At 39.8% G+C, this 22,433-nt stretch overlaps 1 protein-coding gene across 1 annotated transcript in view; it reads right to left on the reverse strand.

Moving 5' to 3' along the window:
* LRP8 (low density lipoprotein receptor-related protein 8, apolipoprotein e receptor) overlaps window positions 1-21,321 on the reverse strand; it is a 68,924-nt gene extending 47,603 nt beyond the window's left edge. Inside the window, exons 1-2 of the mRNA XM_009993588.1 lie at window positions 21,177-21,321; window positions 18,904-19,026 (exon numbers count right to left, since the gene is read on the reverse strand). Coding sequence (XP_009991890.1) covers window positions 18,904-19,026; window positions 21,177-21,321 — 268 coding nt within the window. The remainder of the gene's footprint in view (window positions 1-18,903; window positions 19,027-21,176) is intronic.
* Window positions 21,322-22,433: the final 1,112 nt, after the last annotated feature.

Genomic DNA, 22,433 nt, shown 5'->3' on the forward strand with positions numbered 1-22,433 from the left:
TCTTTTCTAAGTACTGAAAGTAATTACAAAAATCACTTAAGTTAGAGAAATGTCTGTTTTACAGGACCAGTACACAGACTGTAATTGATAACACTAAACAGATCAAAGCAAACATCCAGAATAATACTGGGACAAACACACTGGCCAGCTACCTCAGTAGAAAGGGTGTTATAGCAACAAATGAATTAAAAAAAACCAACAAAACAAAACCGTGCAATGATTGTCATGCTAAGTGGCTATATACTGTGCCCATTTAGCAATTAGAAAAGCCAAGAAATATCTAAGTCCAACTTCCATCTCCAGCTCTTCCCAGTAAACCCCATTTCCAGCAAGGCAACAGGAGCATGCTTAGCCTGTAAACTGAGATGTAAAATAATATACATACAAATTGGCAGATAACAGATATGTAAACTGAATTATGTAAATTTTCCCATGGCAGTTCCTGTCTCTCACTCTTATCACTTAAGCAATAACCAGGAAATTGTCAGATATTTTAGTACTGTCCTGAAGATAAGCACAGTCTGGTATCTGATGAACTCCTAATGAATATACTGTTAATTACATAACCCTAAGTACAGTAACTTTTCTGTTCATCAAGGGCACTCAGTAAACAGCTTCTCTGCTTGAGAGCATCCTTGCAATAAATAATATATTCTTTCCACTTCTAAATATAACCTGTAATGAGATGCTTTAAAGAATTCAGGCTGCACCTTTCACCAAGCACTTTTGATCAGAAGAAAACGAGCCACAGCCTGTTCAGACAACAGAGCCTGCACTAACTGTGACTGTCAGCTTCCCAGCAGGCCCAGGCCTAAAAGGCAGCAAGTCTATTTCAAGCAAGTCATGGCAGCAAAACATTCTCCTCTATCTAAAACATAGTGTCTCTTTATCTCCAGAGATACTCTGTGCAGATCAGAGATGAAAAGAAGTATATATAAATGTATTAGATATGACAGAATAGATAAGATAGTATACACAGATATACATTAGATAATTATTCTTCACTGAGCAGTTTATTCCATGAAAGCTCTGCCATCAATCCACCTATGAGGCAGTAAGCTAAATACACTGTGCAAAATCTCACCAATTACATTTTCCATCCCTGTGACATGTCCCGTCTCAGAGGTTTCTCATGGTTGTTGAGTAGAGACAGACCTCCAAGGATCACAGAATAGAAAAAAGGCATGGTTGATGATGCATGGTTGGGAAGGAGGAAAGAGAGAGGCCTTTCCTTACCCATGAAGAAACTATTTTCCCTTAACAGGACAAGGCTATTTTTGCCCTTAAAATTCTTTCCCAGCGACCTGGGTACCCAACTAATTCCCAGATGGAGTATGCCCTAGTGGCAGAGCTTACTGTGGCTTGCAGCAGCTGGGCTAAATGTCTTTATGTATAAACTGCGCAGCTTCGCTGACATCTCTTTGCAGCAGAGAACTTCCCTTGTTTAAAACTACAGATCCATTAAAATCAGCCAAATGTTGCCACAGCAAAAGGTTGTCATTCCTACATCAGCACCCCATTTAAACAACAGGATATCTTTAAGACAGGTACCTATTTTAACTAAAGACTTACATTGGTAAAGATTTCTGGACAAGGGAGTCCACTTGTTTATTTGCCACTACTGTTAAGAGCCGTATCTTATCTCTAGTTCTAGTCCTTATCTCTAGCTCTCTTATCTAGTTTTGGCTTCTGTTCACTGGGTCAAATTATGCTGCTTCTTACTAAGCTAAAGAAACAACTGTGTGATGAAACCTCTTTTCTAAGGAGACAGGTGTAAACTGATAAAGGCAACTCTCAACCCTCTCTTCAATAAATCAAATACCTTTCTAATAGTGTGTTTTCCAACTCTATCATCATATGAGCCTTGCAAGATTGTTCACAGCCCCTTGTCTAATAACCTTTCCATTTTATAGCAACTACTCATGTCTTTTAACAACTCACTCACCTGTTCTTCAATGCGTTTAATATGGCATCTAATTATTCTGTAAACTACATTTTAATAAACTTTATGCTTAAGTCAAATCACATCTCACAAAATACATACAATAACTTATTAATACACACAGTATCTTATTAACAAGGTCGTGATTTAAACCAGAAACAGTGAAGAGTTAGACAACTCCTGTCTTCCCCAACATGTTGGCATAGATTTTTTTAATTTTAGTTTTAATCTTGATGTATTATATTCCATTAGCAGTCTTCCTGCAGTTTCGTCCAAAACTAGTAACACCATGATCAGCACATACAGCTTTGGAGCTGAACTGTGTATTATGGTAGCAGTTAGGGACTCAAGTCTTGGCCTGCAGATCTTCTACAGCAAGTCCTGTACCATGCTCTGTTTAACTTTTTAATCTACCATGAAAACACCAGCTTTTACTAACTTTTCTGCCACTGCAGCTCTTATCAACCAGTATCAGACTGGATGGATTTGCTTTTTATACAGCTAAAGAATTCCTTACAGTCCTTAATATACCTGGCCACAACCCTCTCCCTGCATACTTCTGGCCTTTCTTATTCCATGTCTTTATCATCTAACTACCCCTTGTACCTAGACTTGTTTCAGCTTGTACCTAATTGTTTCAGCTTTCAACTCTTATGCTGATTTCCTGTGGAAACAATGATTAAAAAAACCCCAAGAATCTATTTCTCTGCTCTCATAAATTCTAAATGCAGTGGCCAAATCAAAGAAAACAACAAAAGGATGACAGGTCTCAAGTAGAGTTCTTATAAAGTCAGTGAAAATACACAACTGGGCAGAATACAAAAGGCTGCCATGTAAGCTCAATCTATATTGGAAGACAATCCAGGCAGGAGGAAAAAGAGGAAAACTTAACTGGAATTCTTACCCCCTTATGCACCAAAAAAAGTCAATCAAACCCAAGACATGCATGAACTGTGAAGGGGTGAAAAAAAATAAATAACCCAACTTCCCCAGCTCTGGTGCCCCTAAAGCTATTTGCTAACCTAGTGATTGAATTATCTTTATTTGCAATAATCCAACCTACATAGCAAGGGGAGAAAAAGCTCACAGAATGTAACATAACACACTGGTTCTTATTGGCTTTCTATCCTTTTCAGCAGGAAGACGTTCTTTCTGCCCTAGTGTAACTACGAGAGGTAGAAATCCCTAACACAAAGTTCTGTGGCCTGCATAGTAGGTAACATTGCATTTGGTCTAGATAAGGTATTTTTTGACTTTCAAGCTGAAATTACGCCTCATTTCCTATGCAGGTCAGCTATAATTGCCTATGCAGCCACCTAAGATTTGAGGGAGTCTGATGTCAGAACTTTAAATAACTTGCTGCCCTCGCAGTGCCTAACCTTTCCAAACCCACCTCTGACTACAAGACAGATTTGTCTTTATATAAGTTTTCCATCTGCAGGAGAGAAGACACATAGGGCTCAAGGAGAAAGAGTCTAGTAGACTAAGAGCTTCACTGTAAGACTCAAAGCACCTGTCCAGCCCTACTTCACACTGAAGACAAAAGTCACAAGAAGCCACCATCCCTGTCTGCTAACATCAGGGACATGGGATGACTGGCAAGAACATGTGCTCCTTCCATTAATCACCCTACACCTTGCAGAAAGGTCAGCTGTACTGCTGTGAGTCAGCTCCTCTGTAAAATGGGCATCTGTGTCATCTTCCCCAAAGAAAACAGATGCCAGTCTGCTAATCTGCTTTTCGAGGAGGGACAGGATAGCCTGCAGGGATTTTGATCTGTGTCACAATTACAGTCTATCCTGCAGCACCACACACTTCTTCTCATGATCCCAGGCTGGACTTAATAAAGGCTGAGCTGAACTAGTATAACCTTTATAACGTAAAGGAAATAGTCTCTTACATTCCCCACAAAAAGCATTTGGAAGTATGAAAACTGTCAGAATACCTAGAGAATTCATTCTATTCAGTTGAAAAGAATCCAAAAAAGAGTAGCCATGTGAAATCAGCAAAATCAAATAGTCATTTCTTACTTTTTGAAGTGCATTATCCTGATTGAGTATGACTCCAGAAGTGTGCTCATAACAATGTTCCAATGTATTAATTACATCAGCCTTTTCAATAAAGGCAACACTACTGGGCCACACAAAAGAACAAAACCAGCCTACAAGTCGCTCCAGCATCCAGATTCCAGCACTATTTTGAAGTACTGCCTAATCTCAACAAACTAGGATATATGAAAAATCAATGTAAATTCTGTGAGCATATTCAAGAAGAGGATATAATGTGCTCTTTCTGACTTTCAGTCAAAAGAACAACTTGACTTGCTCTGTCCAGCCTCCCTGCTGCCTCAGTCCAGTTTCATAATATGGTTTCAGCTGATAAAACCTACGCACTAAACAACATGCATGAGCTCCAGGCATAGAAAACGTTTTTTAAAAGACAAATTTATGCATCCATGTATTACATGGACTGGCATGTGTCATCCATGGCTAACATAACTGTGCATTGAATCCTCACACTCAAGGAATTCATGCTATTGTTCCTCCTTCTCCTTTACTCAAACCTCTCCATTCTCTCCACGGAGTCAGTTTTGATCTCCAAGGTTTGGGAAAGTGGTTAAGTAATTACAGCACAGAGGAAGTAAATCAGCACATGTACAGGTCTGAACTAAGTTTTCCCTTTGGCTCAGCAGGAGAGAAAACGTGTCTTGAAAGCCAGAAACATCAGCCTTAGTTCTCACAATATTTGATAAGCTGATAGGTATGTATTCGCTCCTTCTGGGACATATGTTACACAACAGCTTCCAGTAGCAGCTGCTTTACACTCTTTGGAAAAAAACCCCCACGCTTTTTCCAAGCCAGGACCATAGGAGATGAATGAAAAAAAATCCAAGTGAAAGAGAAAAATATGCAGAATTTTTGTTAGGCAGTGAAGAGGTAAGAACTGATCCCGTAACTGTGAATTTCCTGATTTTGCATAATTTCTCAGGAATCTGAATCAAAGACACATTGTTCTTTAATTCTTTTGCACAATTTTAGAGATCTCTCCTCCATTTATTATGTATAACAGGGATTACTTTTTTATTTAGTTTAAATTGGCCTTTTCTAAAGATCATTCTAGTGCTTCAAGCTATTTCCCTTTGAAATGTTTTCACAGTGGTTGTCTTCCTAGTATTTAGAAATCATCATGACTAACTCCTCATAGCTTCTCATATATATGCAAAAAGAAAAGGACCTCGATTTATGTTACTAAATACAGTCACATCACAGACTGTTTCCTGAACCCAACCTTTAAAAAACAGGAATAAATAATTTATACCAAATCATGAAAATACCATGGGCTGCCATCTCAAAGAAAATAGTCATACTCATGGAAACTTTTTGCTTACTAGTTTGTGAGTGAAACCATAATGCAGAAGTTAGACACAAGTGTAGACAGAAGTTGCTAAGCATAAACACAATGCAATGGCCACCATTAGATAAACAGACAATCTTGCACATTAGGACTCAAACTGTGCTCTGAATTAAGGGCACCAGTGATCTGAGGACACCAACAGTTTAGATGTCTTACTTTGTCTGTTTTTCATTGGAAGTGTCATTGAAAAGGATAATTCTGCATTTCAAATGAAGCAGGGTGTAATGTTTACACCATCACAGTCTGGCAATGAAAGGAGTGAAAAAGAAGAACAATGAAATTCTGGTTTTTTTCTTCATAACCCTGACAAACAATACTGCCTTAACATTTCTCCCTAAAACTTCACCACCGTGATTACTGGCTCATGAATAGCAACAAGAAATAGTTTAAAACACCTTTAACTTCTGAGCATGACTGGTACTGAGACAATGTCATCCTGCTGTTCTGCAACAATGTGCTCATTTCTAGACAATCCAAAAACACATGCTCCCAAGCTAACAGGAGTTGGAAGTAGCAACAGTGACCTTTACTTTTCAGGAAAATACAGCCCATCTACAGTGTTAGAACAGCAAGATGCAAAACCTGAGAGCACATATGGAAGAGATGATCAGCACCTGAAGGCTACAGAGATTCCAAACTTCCACTTTCTTCTTTTTTTAATAAAAAAGTTTTCATACAAATGGTTTTGAAGAAGTTGCTTGAGCTCAGGTTTTGTCAGAGCCTACGCATCTCACTGCCCTTACTAAACTACTGATGCATGTACACAATGTTAAAGAATGGGCAGATGCCCCTCTTCCCACTAGCACTACAGAAATAAAGTCTGCAGAAGAAATTGCTTCCTAGAAGCCATTAATTTAATACATTCAGCTTAGAAGAAATTGCCTACACTGAAGCATACGAAAGAGCTGCATTTGAATATCAATAATCGTTTTCAAAGGTGTCAGCCCAGAACCTACAGGTATTTCCTTGTGCATTTCTGGAAGTCTGAGCTTTACTCCTTGGATTCACATCTTAGAAAACAAATGAAGAAAATACCTTAATAAAGGGGTGGGAAGAAAATCTAAGAGAATGCAAAAGAGCAATGTCAAACTTAAACTGTTCCTATATTCTCAACTTTTACTCAGTTAATTAAGAAAGCTAGCAAGAAATTAGATCAAGAAGAGTACTGAAGTTGAGAGCTTTTAATCCCATGGTAAAAATTGAACCAGAATTCATATCCCTATTATTAACTGGTGCCTATCCAAAAAGAATATAGTCAACAGACTTACTCCAACCACCTAGTTAAGACACAGCTGCACCACTGTGAGTGACTCTGACAAAACAACACCATTCTGGTTTTGCAGGTGGTAACACTTTGAACCACTTCACTTACTTATGGTCCCACTGCAGGGAAGCAGCAGATCCAAAACTCAAGCCCAGGTTTCCTGACTGCCAGACCTGGATCTCAACAACTATCCTGAGCAAGTCATGCAAGTCCCCTGAAAAACATGCACCAATATCTTAGTTACCTATCACTACCTCAGTGTGGAAAGCAGAAGCAGCTGTGCTCCACCACTGGCACCAGTGTTTCTCCCTCCCCTTCCTTTCATCCTCCACAGTAACTCCTGCTCACCCTGCCCTTTGCACTGAGCGCTCTCTCTCTTCCTCAAATCCACCATCATGGGTTACTTTTGCCAATCCTGCAATAATTTTGATAATGGAATTCTAGCTCTGTGTATCTATTATACAGCTGTATAATAGAAGGGTAACAGTTAAGCTATGTATGGCCTCAGATGAGGGAACCTTTGATCTTATTACTACAATCTTTGTTTCACTCCTGCTATTCCTCTGCTTCATGGGTCTTTGTGCTTGACTTGAGTCTGTTCTAATATAAAACCCATTCTGCAGGCCCCCAGGTGAGTAACTTCAGCACGGCCGTAAGCTCTATGTCAGAAGGCAGCTGCACAGGCCTGGGCAGAACCCCTCTGGCTTCAGTAATGCTCTGTTGCAAACACAATTACTCAATTATAAAGGAGATGGTGAATGTTATTACAGGATCCATGTTTGATCTGCTTTTCTGAAGCATCCTCATGCACCTCTTCGTGCAGAAATAACTGCTGAGCTTAATCATGGTGCCCAGAGTACTTGGTGCTTACTGGATAGAAGTACAATACAGAAGGGGCTTGTAGTAGAGTAGCTAACTGCAAAAAAGGATTTTAAAATGAAATTTTAAAGTTGACATATTTTCTTTAATAATTTCCAGCAGTGTATTTTGCTGCCTGGCTTGACTATAATGAATGAGGAACTGTTTCTCCAAGTTTTGCATCGGATAAACAGATAGGTAATTATGGAAACAGAATGGAACTTTGATTATAAAAAACCCCATAGATTGTTCTGTTGCTGTTTCTTATAAATGAACATACTGCACAAACCAGGAAGAAAGCATTGACTAAAATAATCAAAGGCTCTACTAGAAACTTTGCCATACTTTCCGTTTGTGAAAAAGCAAAACATTGTATCTGAATGATGAGATCTGAATTACCTCTTCCAAAGCCTATTTCAATTTTTCCTCACAGATTATTTTAATTAAATCTATTATTACAGGGTGGTTTTTGTTTTTTTTTAACATAAACCATATGACAGCTTGGTGTACTCTGATAGATCTAGAAGATTAGAAAATGTTGCCATAGCTTTTAACCTTGATTTCCTGCCAGTCATTTTCAGCTGAAGCAACTTGTTAGGCTCACATGCTTTTCCAACCACGCCAGCAATCAAATACTTTTAGAAGTGAAATATCAGTAGTTGTACCTACAGGTACCTTGCAGAGCAACTTTTCTCAGTTCCTGCTCTGAAAAGCTGGAAGACCATTCAACAGACAGCCAAAAAGGTCAGTCATAGGGAGGAGTCCATAACTGGAGTTAGCTACCATATCAGGCTAGTTGTTGAACAGCCACCACCTTTTCCCCAACACCCAGCTATGGTCAGTGGAGTGGGTGCTCTGCAGTGGATTCCAGCCCAGGGCAGCCACATCTGCGCCAGTATTTCAGTGTGGTGTCCAGTGTAGGCAGCACCACTTCTCCAGAGGCTCAGTATAAATGAGGCATGGGGGTTCAAGTACAAGTGCACGTGCACATGCTGGCTCCTGCCCTTTCTTTCTCCAGCTACTCATGAAGCAATTCTGCACCTGGGGCGCTCAGAAGAAGGAACCCTCACAGGCAGCGCGCTGGTCTTCAGCCAGAGCCTGCTGGTTGCAAATGAGAAGGAGAACAGCCTCTTCAGAAGTCTCTCAACTGTGGCTAAGAGTCCAGCGCACACCCGTGGGGCTCTCTGAGCCTCTCTATCAGCAGCTGCTCTTTCATTTTCCCTCTTCCCAGGCTCATTTTCTCTCTCTCATTCAGAGATTACTCCTATTGTAATCAAAACAGGGAGGAAAAAGCCCCACAAAACACTAGGGGGACAAAATCACACAAAGAATAAAGGAATAGAGTAGCAGTGAGACCATACCCATTTGTAAAAGAGATTATGGTCACAGAAGTGGTCCTTATCAATAGGGAAAATAAAGGCACAAAAGGTGCCTAGATGAGCAAACATAATGGAACCTGACAAGATGAGTGATAAAAATTATAGAAAGAAAAACAACACAGCTCTCCAGGAAACTGCCAGAATTCATTATAAAACACTTTTTCCTGCTACCTCAAGTCTGCAACTTTTTCAAATCCAAATTAAAAGCTTACCTAGGTATGCTGTAACATTGGTATTTTACCTTGTATCTGCCATTACATTATATCCTCTCTATATAAAAGGATTACAAAGGTATACACCAAACAACACCCAGGATTTTTTTAAAAATTCACATGGTAGAGGAAAAACTTGAGTGCAGTGTCACACTCCATGTTAGACCATCTCCAGCACCCACAGCAGCTGAAAGGACAGCATCCTGCACCACTTCTGTTAACATCTGCATGGCCACAGAGGCAATTGCTTCACACCAAGTGAAGATGCTGCTTTCTCAGGCTAAGCTGACAACTGTTGTGAGGTGTTAAAGGTAGCAACAAACTGCTGGTCTAAGAGGACAATTGAACATTAAGAACTCGGGGCAAAAAAAAGGATACAGCGACAAACACAGACTTAGTAATTTCTAACATGTCGTTGTTCTTACAAGCGTAAAAGAAAGCAGGCGTCAAAAAAGCTCTGTTGCTATTAAATAATTGAGTTTCTTATCTTGCAGCAAGCATTTAATCTTTTATAGACATACAAAGAAACCCCTACCTGTTTTCTTTTTCAGAGGACAGACCAGGCAGCTTAGATGCCAACTTTAATTGAATGTGTACAGGCTGCTGAACACAAGAACAATGGTGTGCAGACCTGTGGCTGAGAGGAAAAGCCATTCCCCAACCACCTACACCTCTGCTTCATTACAAATATCCCTGCTGGTTCACACAGCTCAGCTCCAAGTTTGATGCCTGCAACATGTCTAGAGGCAGGAATTGAAGCAGAAACAAATTCTAGCAGAATTCAGTATGGTAATCACTATTTCTTGCTCACATAAAGGGTCAATATACCTGCTGTAATGCTTGAATGGTATGCCATTATTTTTTCATGTGTGTGCATATCTGCATTTTTAAATACACATGTATAATTTTACCCATATAAATGCACACACAATGGCTAGAAATGAAATTGCTGACTGTCAAACATGCTTCTCCCTGTAAGAGAAAAAGGAGGGGTAGTGGAGAAGCATGATTATGTTTGTGCTAAAATGACTGGTGTTTGCAACCTCTACGCCAAAAGAGAAAATTCAAACTTCATGCAGTAACTTTAGTCTTGTACAACAGTACCCTTAGAGAACTCAAATGACATGGTAAGATGACTACCCCAGTAGGATAAGCCAGAAAAATGGTATAATAACTGGCATGAGTCCACTCATATGGGAATGTGTAGGAATGTGAGGTCTAACAAAGCTACTGATCTACGTCCTCTGTATTTCAATGCAAGAGGATTCTTAACATGTTTTAATCTTAAAATACAAGACAAAGGATGAGCTGAATTCTGTCACTCCACACATAGCCACCAAGTACAGAGCCCCTAGAAAGGAGTCAAGAAGCTAATGCTAAAGCAAAAGCCCTGATTGAAGCTCTCAGCAACTGTGGAAGCTCATTGCAGCCCACGACTGAAGATCCACGTTATCCTTACAAGTGCAGGCAGCATCATCAGCAACCATGCCTCACCCCAGAGCACAATCTGACTAGAAGCATTTCAGAGAATTAAAAATCTCCAGTGCAAGGTTTAAATTACAGAAATTATCTACCAAAGCATGCAGAGACTGCATATTAAACCAGTCTTAATCATGATCTTAATCCTCAAGGAAGCAGGATGGAGTATCACGAGTCCCTTATTAAAACTGCACATGATTTCAGTGGGAGTTTGTCCTGAAAAAGCCCATGATCTTACAACAGTAGAAATGGAGAGAAGAAAAATACCTATCAAGGAAAAGGTGGTGAAACTAGGAATCAGAGCTTCAACATGCAACTCATTATGATACCAAAACACAAAAGCTATTTAAATGTGAAAAATGTTAAAATAATGTCATTTGATATTCACTTATTTTCCTCACACCTTCAAATTAAGACATAAAAAGTTTGTTTTCTGTGCTCTTGCAGTGCAATAATGCTTCCTTCAGTTAGCAAAACATTTGTTTTGCCTTTGATTCCCAGAAATTATTTCCTTTTTACATCACCCAGAGTAAGTAAACCAACTCTGATCCCTCTTCTTACGGAAGAAAAAATATATATAAAAATCAGCTAATCTGATTTTCAGAAAAAAAGCAGCAAGGGATCAGAAAAGTGAAAGTACTAGGCAATGAAAAGCTGCTTAAATATTTCTGAAAACCTCTTCAGTTTTCACTAGTTCAGTATGTATGGCCTGTTAAATAATAACACATACAAGAGCTTCACTGTTCCAACTTTCATTTCTCTGCTGTTCTCTTCTGTTGAAATAACTGCAAGATTAATGATAGCCATAAAAAGGCAGCATCAAACTCTCTTAGGACTATTGCTGTTTGAGCTGCACGAACACATTAGACCAATAGAAAAAGCATTTAAATGCCAGCATTTAAAACTTTGTAGCAGTTAACTAGCAAAAGCTCAATCTGATACACAGGAACACTACAAATGTCAAAGCTTGCAATGCTACATGAAAAACTGACACTTTGCTTAAGAACAATAAAAACATCAGTAAAGACCCAATAGGTATTTTCTATAGCTCTTGGCCCTCTGAAAAGATCACTTCTGAGATATAAGCTTTAAGCACCTTCCCTTACAGGAAAAACACATTCTGTTTTGAACAAGTATTACTTGAAACTCTACAACTGGTCGAATCAGACCACAATCATTACATACCCTAAATTAATATCCATCTCTAGGTAAGTAAAATGCTGAGACCACCAAAGCCATAAAGTTATCAAAAAGATGATGTAATTTACTGCTTAGGAGCCAGAGAGAATGTTATCGCACTACAAGGGACAATTAACTAGGCTTTGAGTTTGCTGAATTTCCCTTGATGTAAAAAGGATAATTTCATGCTTCAAGAAAAGGAACAGGATGCAGGAAAAACTGGATTTGATTCCTTACCCTGTCAAAGACTTCTTCTCACTCTATGTTTTTGTTTCCTTTGGGATACTAAGGTCAACTTGGGACTGCTCAATAAGGACAAATCTGGAGACATTTAAAGCAGTTACAGTGGTTAAGGAACCGGAGACACTTGGGAAGCAAGCCTACATTGGCTGAAACAGGATAATTACATCAGGAATAAAGGCACATTTGTGAGAATCAGAATAATTCTATACACTTAGGACAAAAAGGATTTCTAAAAATCTACACTGGACTATTAGCCACAATCCATAGGGAAATACTAGTCTGCTAACAGGCCTCAACAAGTCTCGTCCATCTCTAGTACACTATTAAACCCTGCCATGTGATGGGGTTTTCAAGAGTATGGAACCCTCAGCTAAGTAGACCTACAAGCTACATAGCATACTAGGGACATAAAAATCAATTTTTAAGTTGTATTTTAGATGTGGTAAAGCTTTGACAGAGCTGAGTGAACAACACAGGAACTGTGTTGTCCTAGTTGTAGAATGGTGTCATTTCTAATTATCTGATAAAATAATCTGAAATTACATACAAGGAGAGGTTGAGGGCACAGCATTAGTTCAGCCACACAAGAGAAGGCTAAAGGAATATTTATTGCTGCAACAACATCTTGCAACAAAGGAAATTCTGGTCAGATATAGGGATTTTTTTAATTAATAAGGGTTGTCAAGCATGAGGACAGGAGTCCACTTTGAGCAAGGGATTAGACTAGATGGCCCTCCATCCAGTATCTATCCTAAATAGGTATCTTCCACGACTTCATGGAGAGACGGTGACGCAGCGTTTTCATTTTATTCTGATTCGATAAATTTGATCACCTTGACAAATCAAAGCTTTCATTATTAGCCCTGTAAACCAGTCTGGAATCTAGAAAACAAGACTGTCTCTTTCATGCCTTGTTGCTGGGAGGTTCCTGTAGCTCTAGAAGTGTTCCCACATCCTTGTAATGTATTTGTTTTAGAGGTGTTGTGGAAACCTGGGGTGTGGTCTTCAGCTGCTGTTCTCCAGCAGTGCTCCCAAAAGCCCACTGGAAACAGTGACAGGGGAACAACTGCAGAGGGACAGTGACAAGACTACTGAATCTGTTGTATTTTATGTTGGCAATGGCCTGTTGGTTTAGTGGCAGTGTTGTCAAAATGCACACCTGTACACTTGACATTACCATCACTTTATTCAGTTCCCTGAATGATCTGTAACAAATTCATCCAACAGAATGGTCCTTAATGTACATGTTCCATTCACTCCTTTAACAGTCCCCCACCATCTTTTATCACATATATACAAATAGATCTGCTCTTAATGTTGGGGGAGGAATAAATAAATAAAAAATCCTCTCTCTTATTGCTCCAGGTCCTAAAAACTGCTATTTGGTTGTGCCTGGCTGCTTTGGCCTAATTTTTAGTTCTTATACTTGAAGTTCAATAGCCTACTGTATGTGATGTCCTGAATGAGACAGTACACCTTTCTCCAAGATAAATTCTCCCAGGGCAGGGAACAGTTTATTAAATCGCTTTCCACAAAAGCGCAGTAATGTCACCAAACTCAGTCATGCAGGAGATCTGCATCAAAGGAGAACAAGAGAGATGTAATAGCCTTTGGGGTGAACTGAGAGCCAGGAGAGGACTGTGCACTTAGGGGTGAGCATTACCATCAGCTCTACCAACAATTACAGAATTCCACACTTGGCAAGTTAATAGGAAACAAGGACAGAACTGATCACCGCTGAGAGATCAGCACACACAGCAGCAGCACGCGAAGTGCCTAGGACCATAGAAAACACCCATTAAAAATCCAACTGTCAAGTTTGGATACATCTCCCTGAATGACTCGTGACATGTACTTCAAAATAAAAAGGACTGCATGAACTAGTACTGTATTTCAAACCAACACCCAAGGTTTGATTTTATATTACATTTCTATTTAAAAATCTATCTCCAGGACTGCTGCTTATTAAACCTGCCCTATTAAATCATTCCCTACTACACGTGTTAAGAATTCAGGTCTGCCCTTTTTTTCCCTCATAACACCTTACTATACTTTCTGTATAATAATTTCTGCTTGTAACTAGGAGAATGTCACATATCTGACAAAGAAGTACACATTGAGTTTATGCTGCCTGCGTTCCTCGATCTCATTATATGTACAACGTCCTAAGGCAAGACTTTGCCAGCTTACATTTTCATTGGCTCTATCCCCTTCATTTGTGTTCCCATCAGTGCTGTTACTGTTTGTTAGCATTTGTTTTTATTTTTCTCTAGCAATTTTTTTGTTTAAGTCACTGGTTAAATCATCAAAGTACTTCAGAGGGGAGATTTTAAATTTCTTTCTTGTAAAAAAGGAGAATGATTCAGTCCCTGTGCTGGAAAAGCATTATGTGGATAACATGCATTTTGCTGGAGCTCAGTAAGAAAAATTACTTCCCTTCCCCTCCTCTCTCTCAGCTTGAAGAAACTGTATTAGAAGATAGTGAGGAACCTTCTCATATGTATAAGCAAAGCCTGAGCATATCTGCTCTGGCTGCACCACTGCAATGAAAAATAAGTCCAGGGCTCAGGCCATCATGGGGTCTCCAAAGGAAGCATATGAGTAGGTCACCAAAGATCTCCTGGCAGCTGGCAGAGACATGCTGCTAGTTTTGCACCCACTCTAGGCTCTCCCTTGCGGCAGCCACGGAGCAGCAGCAATGGCTGATGTCAAACAGGAGGACAAGCCTGCTTTTCCTGACTGTTTTCTTGGCATGTATCCTGCCAGGCCAAAGTGGTTAATTTGCTTTATGTATAAGCAGCCAACCTTTCCTGAGCAGAGGCCTCACTCAGGCATCGCACAGTCTAAAAAGGAAGAAGCTGGAAAGTGGATGCCCAAGTACCAACTCTTCCCCATTCCCATCAGAAGCACGACTGCAGCACAGATGAACAGTGTTTTTCTGTTCCCTCTCACCCACCATTCCATTTATTTTCATTTAGTAAGTGTATTTCTCAAAATTACTTTTTTCTCTTCAATATTAAGTTCCTTTCCCTCCCTCCAGCCTCACTCAACACAGCTTCTAAAACTGTGAATTCAGTCCCTTCTGCCCCTTGCAGATCACACTAATTTCTGGATTCATATTCCTTCTCTTGATTTAGGGCTTCATTTTGCTTCCACACAGAAACAGAAAATAAAACACATCTTGACAGTATTTCTAGCGATGACTTCAGAGAGAACAGATCCAGCCCAGAAGATGCCCCTCAATAGATCAGCTTACAGAAAAGAGGGACACATTTCTTTGAAACCTTAATATAAATTGAGAGAAAATAGATTCAGCAGCCAGATAATAGCACTGAAAAACCGACAGATGGCAGAACACTGAGGTTAGTAGTGACACATCTTATATGAATAATTCACTTGGACAAACCTATGGATCTGAGAGCATTTGTAGGTTAAGCTTCTGGCTCTAAGAAAAAGGAAGAAATAAGGAGTTTCTTATTAATTATGACACATTACAAACCAAAAGCCTGGACAACCACCTTCTCCAAAATCAGCTAGAAATTGACATTCAATTAGCACTAAAACCCCCAAGAAATAGTCCTGTAGATTCTATAGATCTCATCAATTGAGAATCCAATGGAACTCAAAAGATATCCTTACATTTTCTGCTCCCAGCCATATTCAGCAGCTTGATAAAATGCAGCTGAAAAAGTAATTATTGCATGGATAGCAGAAAAGGCCATAAGACATTACAGGTCCAACAAAAGTCAGGCCAGATGTGATGCCATCTTACCTGTCCAACCTAAGACAGGTCCCACTTTCCTGAACATCTGGAGATGGGCAACATCCCTAGAGAGGATACTGTCAGGTACAAAGCTGAGCAACTTCAGTTATCCAAGAAACAGAAAAAGCAAAGTACTGTTCTGGCTTTGGGTTACCTAAAAAAACAACAACCACAAACTGTTACCTTTAACCAAGCATTAGAAATGGGAACACAACATCCCTAACTATCCATCAGAGAGCACAAACTATATTAAAAAAGCACCACAAAAGCATTCAGAAAGTAAAAAGTCCTTCAGCAGCTGGCTAGATGCTAAGAGGAACTGCCCTCTTTTGATCACACTGTAAGCTGGAAATACTCCTAAAATGCAACAGTCAGCATTACCAACGCATTTAATGTCCCTAGCTTGACTGAACTGTGGAAAATATCCCAATGCTGCATTAATCGAGAAATAAGCCTAGATCTTGGCAGAGGTGCCAGTAATTATGTGGACTGTCTGAGAGCAATTGATTTTATAAAGCAGTTTGATCTTACCAAAGGTGAGCAATCTCCATTGCCCAACCTGCCCCCTTCCCTAGGAAAACTCTGCAGTGCTGACTCTTCCAAAGGGCTGTGCTGCCTTTCTTAAACAGGAAAACAAGGCAGTCCTAGGGGCCTACAGTTGTTCCTCAGCAAGAAAGGAAATGAGACAGGAGGGAAGAACCATACAGGAATACGCAACTATACATTTTGCCTCTCACCGTATTTTTCTGTCATTACAGCCTCTTCTTTGCCCTTAAATAACATTTACATTAAAGGTACCAATTACAAGCAAAGCCTAACACTCCAGTTTCTTGTTTAATAGTCCACCAAGTTTCTAACTCACAACTGTCTTGACCAGTAGTGGTAGGAAGACCATGAGAGTTAACCCCACAACTGGCACTGTGCTTATGCATTACCAGGTTGATTCTGTTTCCTCACAGACCATATCAGCCTTTAAGAGAACACATACTTTGACAAGGATACAAAACATCTGGGAAAAATGTCCTTACTGTGCAAATTAAAGCCTACAGCTATCACCAGTCATAAGATTAAAACAACTTGATCTTAATCTGATTGTGAATTTCAGATCTGAATAATCCTATAAAACAAGTAACATTCCAAAATTCTAGCTGCAGATATTTTTAAGAGTTAAAAGCACACTTTTATCTGGTATAGACATAAACACTGAATTCTCTTGTAAGTTAGCCACACATCAAACAGTCTTGTATGAAATACCCTGTGAACACCAAGACACAAGTTTGTGCATCCAGCAGACAAAAAAAAAAATTGATCTACTTTGGCTGGAACTCCTAACCAAACCTAATTATCTTATGCTGAGGCAAGGCATGGTAAATCTGCCTGGGACAACTATAAACAAGCAAATAAAATATGACATAGGTCTATACCATAGTCTTTGACCTGGTTTCAAAGTCCTTGTAATTAAAAACAAATTAAGACTTGGTCCATACAGGTACTGCTAGTTTCACAAGGAATTCCCAACTCATCCATTAGCATACGCTACAGAACGGGAATAAACTTCTCCCTGTGCCAAGGTGACACTGGTCCAACTCCCATCAGCACCAGAGAGACATTTTAAGGGCCATTCATTTTTCAGAACAGAAGAACCATCACAAAAATCTGGACTTCAGCCTCCTAGATGGTTTGAGGCAGAACTATCAACACAAAACTGAACAAATTACTTTCTTCTCAGGACAACTGTAACAATCAGAGGCTCAGGTCAAGACTTTTGCTATACTTAAGTTTTACGGCTGATTTCCCCAGAGGATGAAATAAGCAGGGGGAAAATGGAAGGAGTAATAGATAGAAAACAAATGGAAGATGATTAAGAGAAATCATCATGGATCTTAGGGTTCCATGGCCTATACACAATCCATGCTATGGCCTCTGACAAGAGATTTACAGAGACAGCAAGGAATGGAGCTGCTTAGTTATTCAGCCCCCCTCAAGACAATCAGGTAGCGGAAGCAGCATTAATAAAATAGCTTATAGCTAAGGAGGATGCAGGGTGAAAGACAAACACATACAGTGCATAAATATGTTAATGTAGTTACTGAAGTAATTTTTTCTGTGTGTGGCTGCAAAACGTTTCCTTCATTTTATGCAAGAGAAGTGCATTCATCTTTCTTAATTAGGAAGAAAGCAGGTCTGGTACTAGGCTTAAAAGTAAAAGTATGGTTAATTTTCAAGTTCTCTATGTGCCCCACTCTGATGAAATCTAGTGCAATACTTCCTCCAACACTGCTTCTGACTCATGGGAATATATTTGTCAAGTACATGACTGGAAATTCACTAGAATACCTTGTACTAGTTTCTTGGTCTATCCAAGGACAAATCTGCACACACAAGTAGGCACAGGAACAGAAGTCCACATATTAGTAAGTGTTCTCATTAAAATATCCCTGGGATCCTTTCAGCTCAACATAGACAACCTTTCACAGTTCTAGAACAATGGAGCATGAATGGATTTCCTCAGAGAGTCAAAAGATAAAATGCAGTACATAAAAATGAAGCATGTCCTTTTACTGACTGAATCAATGGTTTTTACAAGGTGTTACCTGCAGTTCTCATCTGTCACACTTACTCTCAGCTTTAGTTATTTTACCTTGCTCATCCTTCATCTGCTACCTTTTTCTTCACTTGTTCTCAAAGGCAAAAAAAAATATTTAAAAAAAAAAATATAAAAAATGGAACAATGCTCTAACCCTGCAAAGTTTCTCTGTACTGACAGAAGTGCTGCCTGCAGACAAATCCCAACATGCTACAATGCAAAATATTGCAAATCTGAGTTTCCTGAGGCATGATCCCAGAAGAGTGTGAATCTTCATGCACTGCTGTTGATCATGAGCCCTTCAACCAGATAAATTATAACAGAGAGAGAGATGTTTTCAGTTCTGGTACAGGCAGAAATACACACTAAATAGTGCTGCCTGTACCACAGTCTGGAAAACTGGGACATTTCAAAGTGTACTTCATGTGATTTGAATGACCTCAATCTTTTTTGTTTTTAATTTGTTCTAACACAAGCAAAAGTTGACATGTCATCCTGCAAGTGTTGAGTACAACACCTCCAACTTCTCTAGGCTTTAATAAGACACCACGTTTGACAAACATCACTTTTCTGTGCTACTCACTGCATGCTGCTTCTGATTCATCTGAGCCATCAGGACATTCTTCTTCACCATCACATTTCCACCTGGCTGGGATGCAGTGGCCGTTGTCACAAGTGAAATCCGACTCAGCACAAGTTTTCTTTGCTGCAGAAAAAAAAAAAAATTACTTGGCATGAATATAAACAGTGCAGAAGACCTCCACTGCATCCAGTCCCACTAAGAATCATACTGAAAGCCCTATATTGAGAGTATTTATTTCACATTTAACATTGCTTCTTCACAGTGAAGTCAAACAGGTATCAAAGATGGGTTTTCTTCTTGCTAAAACTCTTATCTCTCCATTACTTAACATGGATTCACTCCTTTATGTCTTTTTCCAGACATTAAAAAAAAACAAAACAGGAATGTTCTTTTTCAGAATAATTTTCTAAGGCTTTTATTATTAAAAAACCCAGTGCTTACATGAAACAAAGTGTAGTGCATGATTTACAGACAGCTAAGACAAACAAATCTCACCTTTGGCATACTATCATCTATGTAATAATGGTTTTATCCAAGCTATCTATTAATGGCTTTTTAGTATAGCTGTGACCAGAGTAGATAATCATAAAGCACTCCTCCAAACTAAAAATAATTTCATTAAATGTCAGCCACTCCACACAATTTGCTTTGCTTGCATTAATCTAGAGCTTGAAAAAGATGCAAGACAAACTTAAGCAATTAATTGGTTAATTTCCATGTGCCGCTGGTGCAGCACAACCAGTGCCCTGTTGCACAAACCAGCATCTTTCCATTGCAGCAGAAAGCAACCTGCAGGTACCTGGCCCTTCAGCTCTTGGCTTCAGTGTCAACGTGACCACCACCCACTCACTGCTTTTGCAATGGTGACTTCAGTGGCTTTTCTCCTAAGAATGGGACTGAACAGCCATGCTCTGAAGCCATGAGCAATGGCTCAGGCTCAGTGTTTGCACCCTTGAAGCACAAGATTCTGGCTAACTCTATCTACTTTTGTTAAGGATCAACTTGTAGAGGGAGAGGTGGCAGGGGGGGAGATTTGTTTCTCCCTCTGCAAAGCTGCTCACAACCTAATAGGATCACAGGAAAATTCAGGTAGTAAATGACTTTGGGAGGTTATCAAGCCCCACTTCCTACTCAAGATAGGTCAGCTATGCAGTCAGAGCAGGTTACTCTGGCTTTTATCCAGTCTGGTTTTGAAAACCCCCAAGATGGAGACAGCACAACCTCCCTGGGCTACCTGTTCCACTGCTTAGCTGCCCTCACCAAGGTCTGAGCTTGATCGCTATTTCCTGATAAAAATAACATGCAAACATCATTGCTACATCAATATTTCTTCCAGCAAACAGTTTTGAAGCAATAAACAAACCCAAAAGTTTCTAGGGTTTGATCCCTCTTCCCCTTTCTTTTTTTTCTTAGATGGGCTGCTGCCAGAGAGGGAGCCACGTTAAATACAGGTCACATGGCCATGCAAGAAACAAGGAGCATTGCTGTGTGAGGTGCTGGAGAAGACTACATGGCAGAAATCAAGTACTCATTTTCTAATACACAAAACATGCAGCTTCCCTGAACAGGCATCCAGCAAGAAAACACTGCAAAGCATCAGTAAGCAGCCGTACAATCTCTCAGGACACACTTTATAATGAGAATACATATTCCCTCTCCTTCTGTTGCTTAGTGAGCCAGATTCTAAGGGGTGGTGGGGGATGGCAGGGTGGTAAGGACAATTTTCTCTTCAGTCATTCAAAACCAGATGTTATGAACTAATATAAGAAAAAAAATAATCCTGTATAGACCAAGAGTTTTGCAAGAGATCAGTCATACCAAGAATCCAGTCTGATCTTTGAAAGACACGGCACATCTATTATCAGAAGGAACAGCCTTTCACCAGATCATCCCCAGTTAGAAAACAAGGACTTCTGAAACTAGCTATGGACCATCACTTCTGATTTATTGAATGGAAGTTTGGTTTAATTAATCTGATGTATTTAACTGTCAGAAACTCTGACCAGCTAGAGATGGGATGTACATGCAGAAGCAAAGTCAGAACACTCCCCTGCTCACTGTGAAGCTGGCTGGGTAAAATGTTGGTATGTCCTGTTAGGGGAAGGTTACTGCATCTACAAATTAAACAAATCCCATCTTCCTCCATAAAGCAGAGACTAGGATAATACTGGAGACATAAGAAATTTAAATTTTAAAAACTTATTTCATTATATACTAGCTCTCTCCATGTCCTAATTTTTCACTTTCTATAGGAAGGCTGCCTTTTGCCTTACCCTCTGGAGGCCCAAGAAGCAGCACAACTACTTTTCCACCCCAAAATAAACCTCCCTTTTCCCAGTCCAACACTCCGATCACTGTTATTTCCGGGACACAGGGACAACAAGCAGGAGCAAGGGGGTCAGCTGCTGAGAGGCGCATCATGGGCATTCCCTCCAACGTGGCCAACCTGCTCACAGCAGATGGTGGCACTGATTGCTTTGTTCCCCTGATGCTGTTCTTCAGCAGCACAATTAATAGATTGCCAGAATTCACAAAAGGGGGTGAAAAAGCATTAGTGACAGTCCTGAGGCCTCATTTGGAAGGTGTTAATGTGCTCCCTGAGCCCAGCTCCTCTTTGCAAAATGACATGGAGCACAACCACCCATCAGCAGTGGCCTAACCAAAAGATGTCCTCCTGTCTGCACACCCACCAAAAAGTCAAGCAGCCCTGTGCCAGATAAATCAGCAGGATACAAATACATTTTGTCCTTTGTTTGAATCTAAGCTGTCTAATCTCTTAAAGAAGAAGGATTAAGGGAGGCGGAGATCAAACCTTTCTATGATTATTATAATTATTTTTTTTGCTGTTTTTGCTTTTTATTATTTATATTTAATAGAATTTATTTGCTATTATTATATTTTCTACTACTATTACTCTCCAACACATTGGGTCATGGCTCTGCAGATTGTCTTAATTCCAATGAACTCTGCTTTGTGTTACAAATAGCAACCCAGATTATTCAGACTAACACTGAAGCACTGTTTCATTTCTCGCCGCTAATGCAAGACTAGAATCACTTTATTTCCAATCAGCTTCACCCTCTGGCACTCAATCGTCATGTCTCTGGGATCACAGCACAGGCAGGGAGCAGTTAATTAAAATATCAGCTCTCCGTCTTTCCCTTTTTCTTTTTCAAGTCCGATAACCCTTTCTATTTATCTCCCATGTTACACACCTTTATTCTATCAATTCTCTATTAAAAATTCATTGAGGCTCACGCCATAAATTGTCAGCAGTGCATTAAAATGTAATATAAATAAAGACATCCCTTTTAGACAATAGGGAGGACACAGGTACATTTTATGTTTCCACCTGGCTCAGAAATAGCCAAGCAAAATTAATTGCTCCCCTGAGATCCATTTCCTTTGCCGTAAGCAGCTCAGGCAGCTCTGCTCACATGTCTTCAAAATGAACACAAACAAACAAGAGTGAGTAGTCACAGCCTCCCTGTGCCTCTGCTCCTTGGGAGGCAAACCACTACCTGGAATGA

The sequence above is a fragment of the Chaetura pelagica genome, unplaced genomic scaffold (genome assembly GCF_000747805.2).
Source record: "Chaetura pelagica isolate M959 unplaced genomic scaffold, ChaPel_1.0 scaffold433, whole genome shotgun sequence".
In the NCBI taxonomy this organism is placed as follows: domain Eukaryota; kingdom Metazoa; phylum Chordata; class Aves; order Apodiformes; family Apodidae; genus Chaetura; species Chaetura pelagica.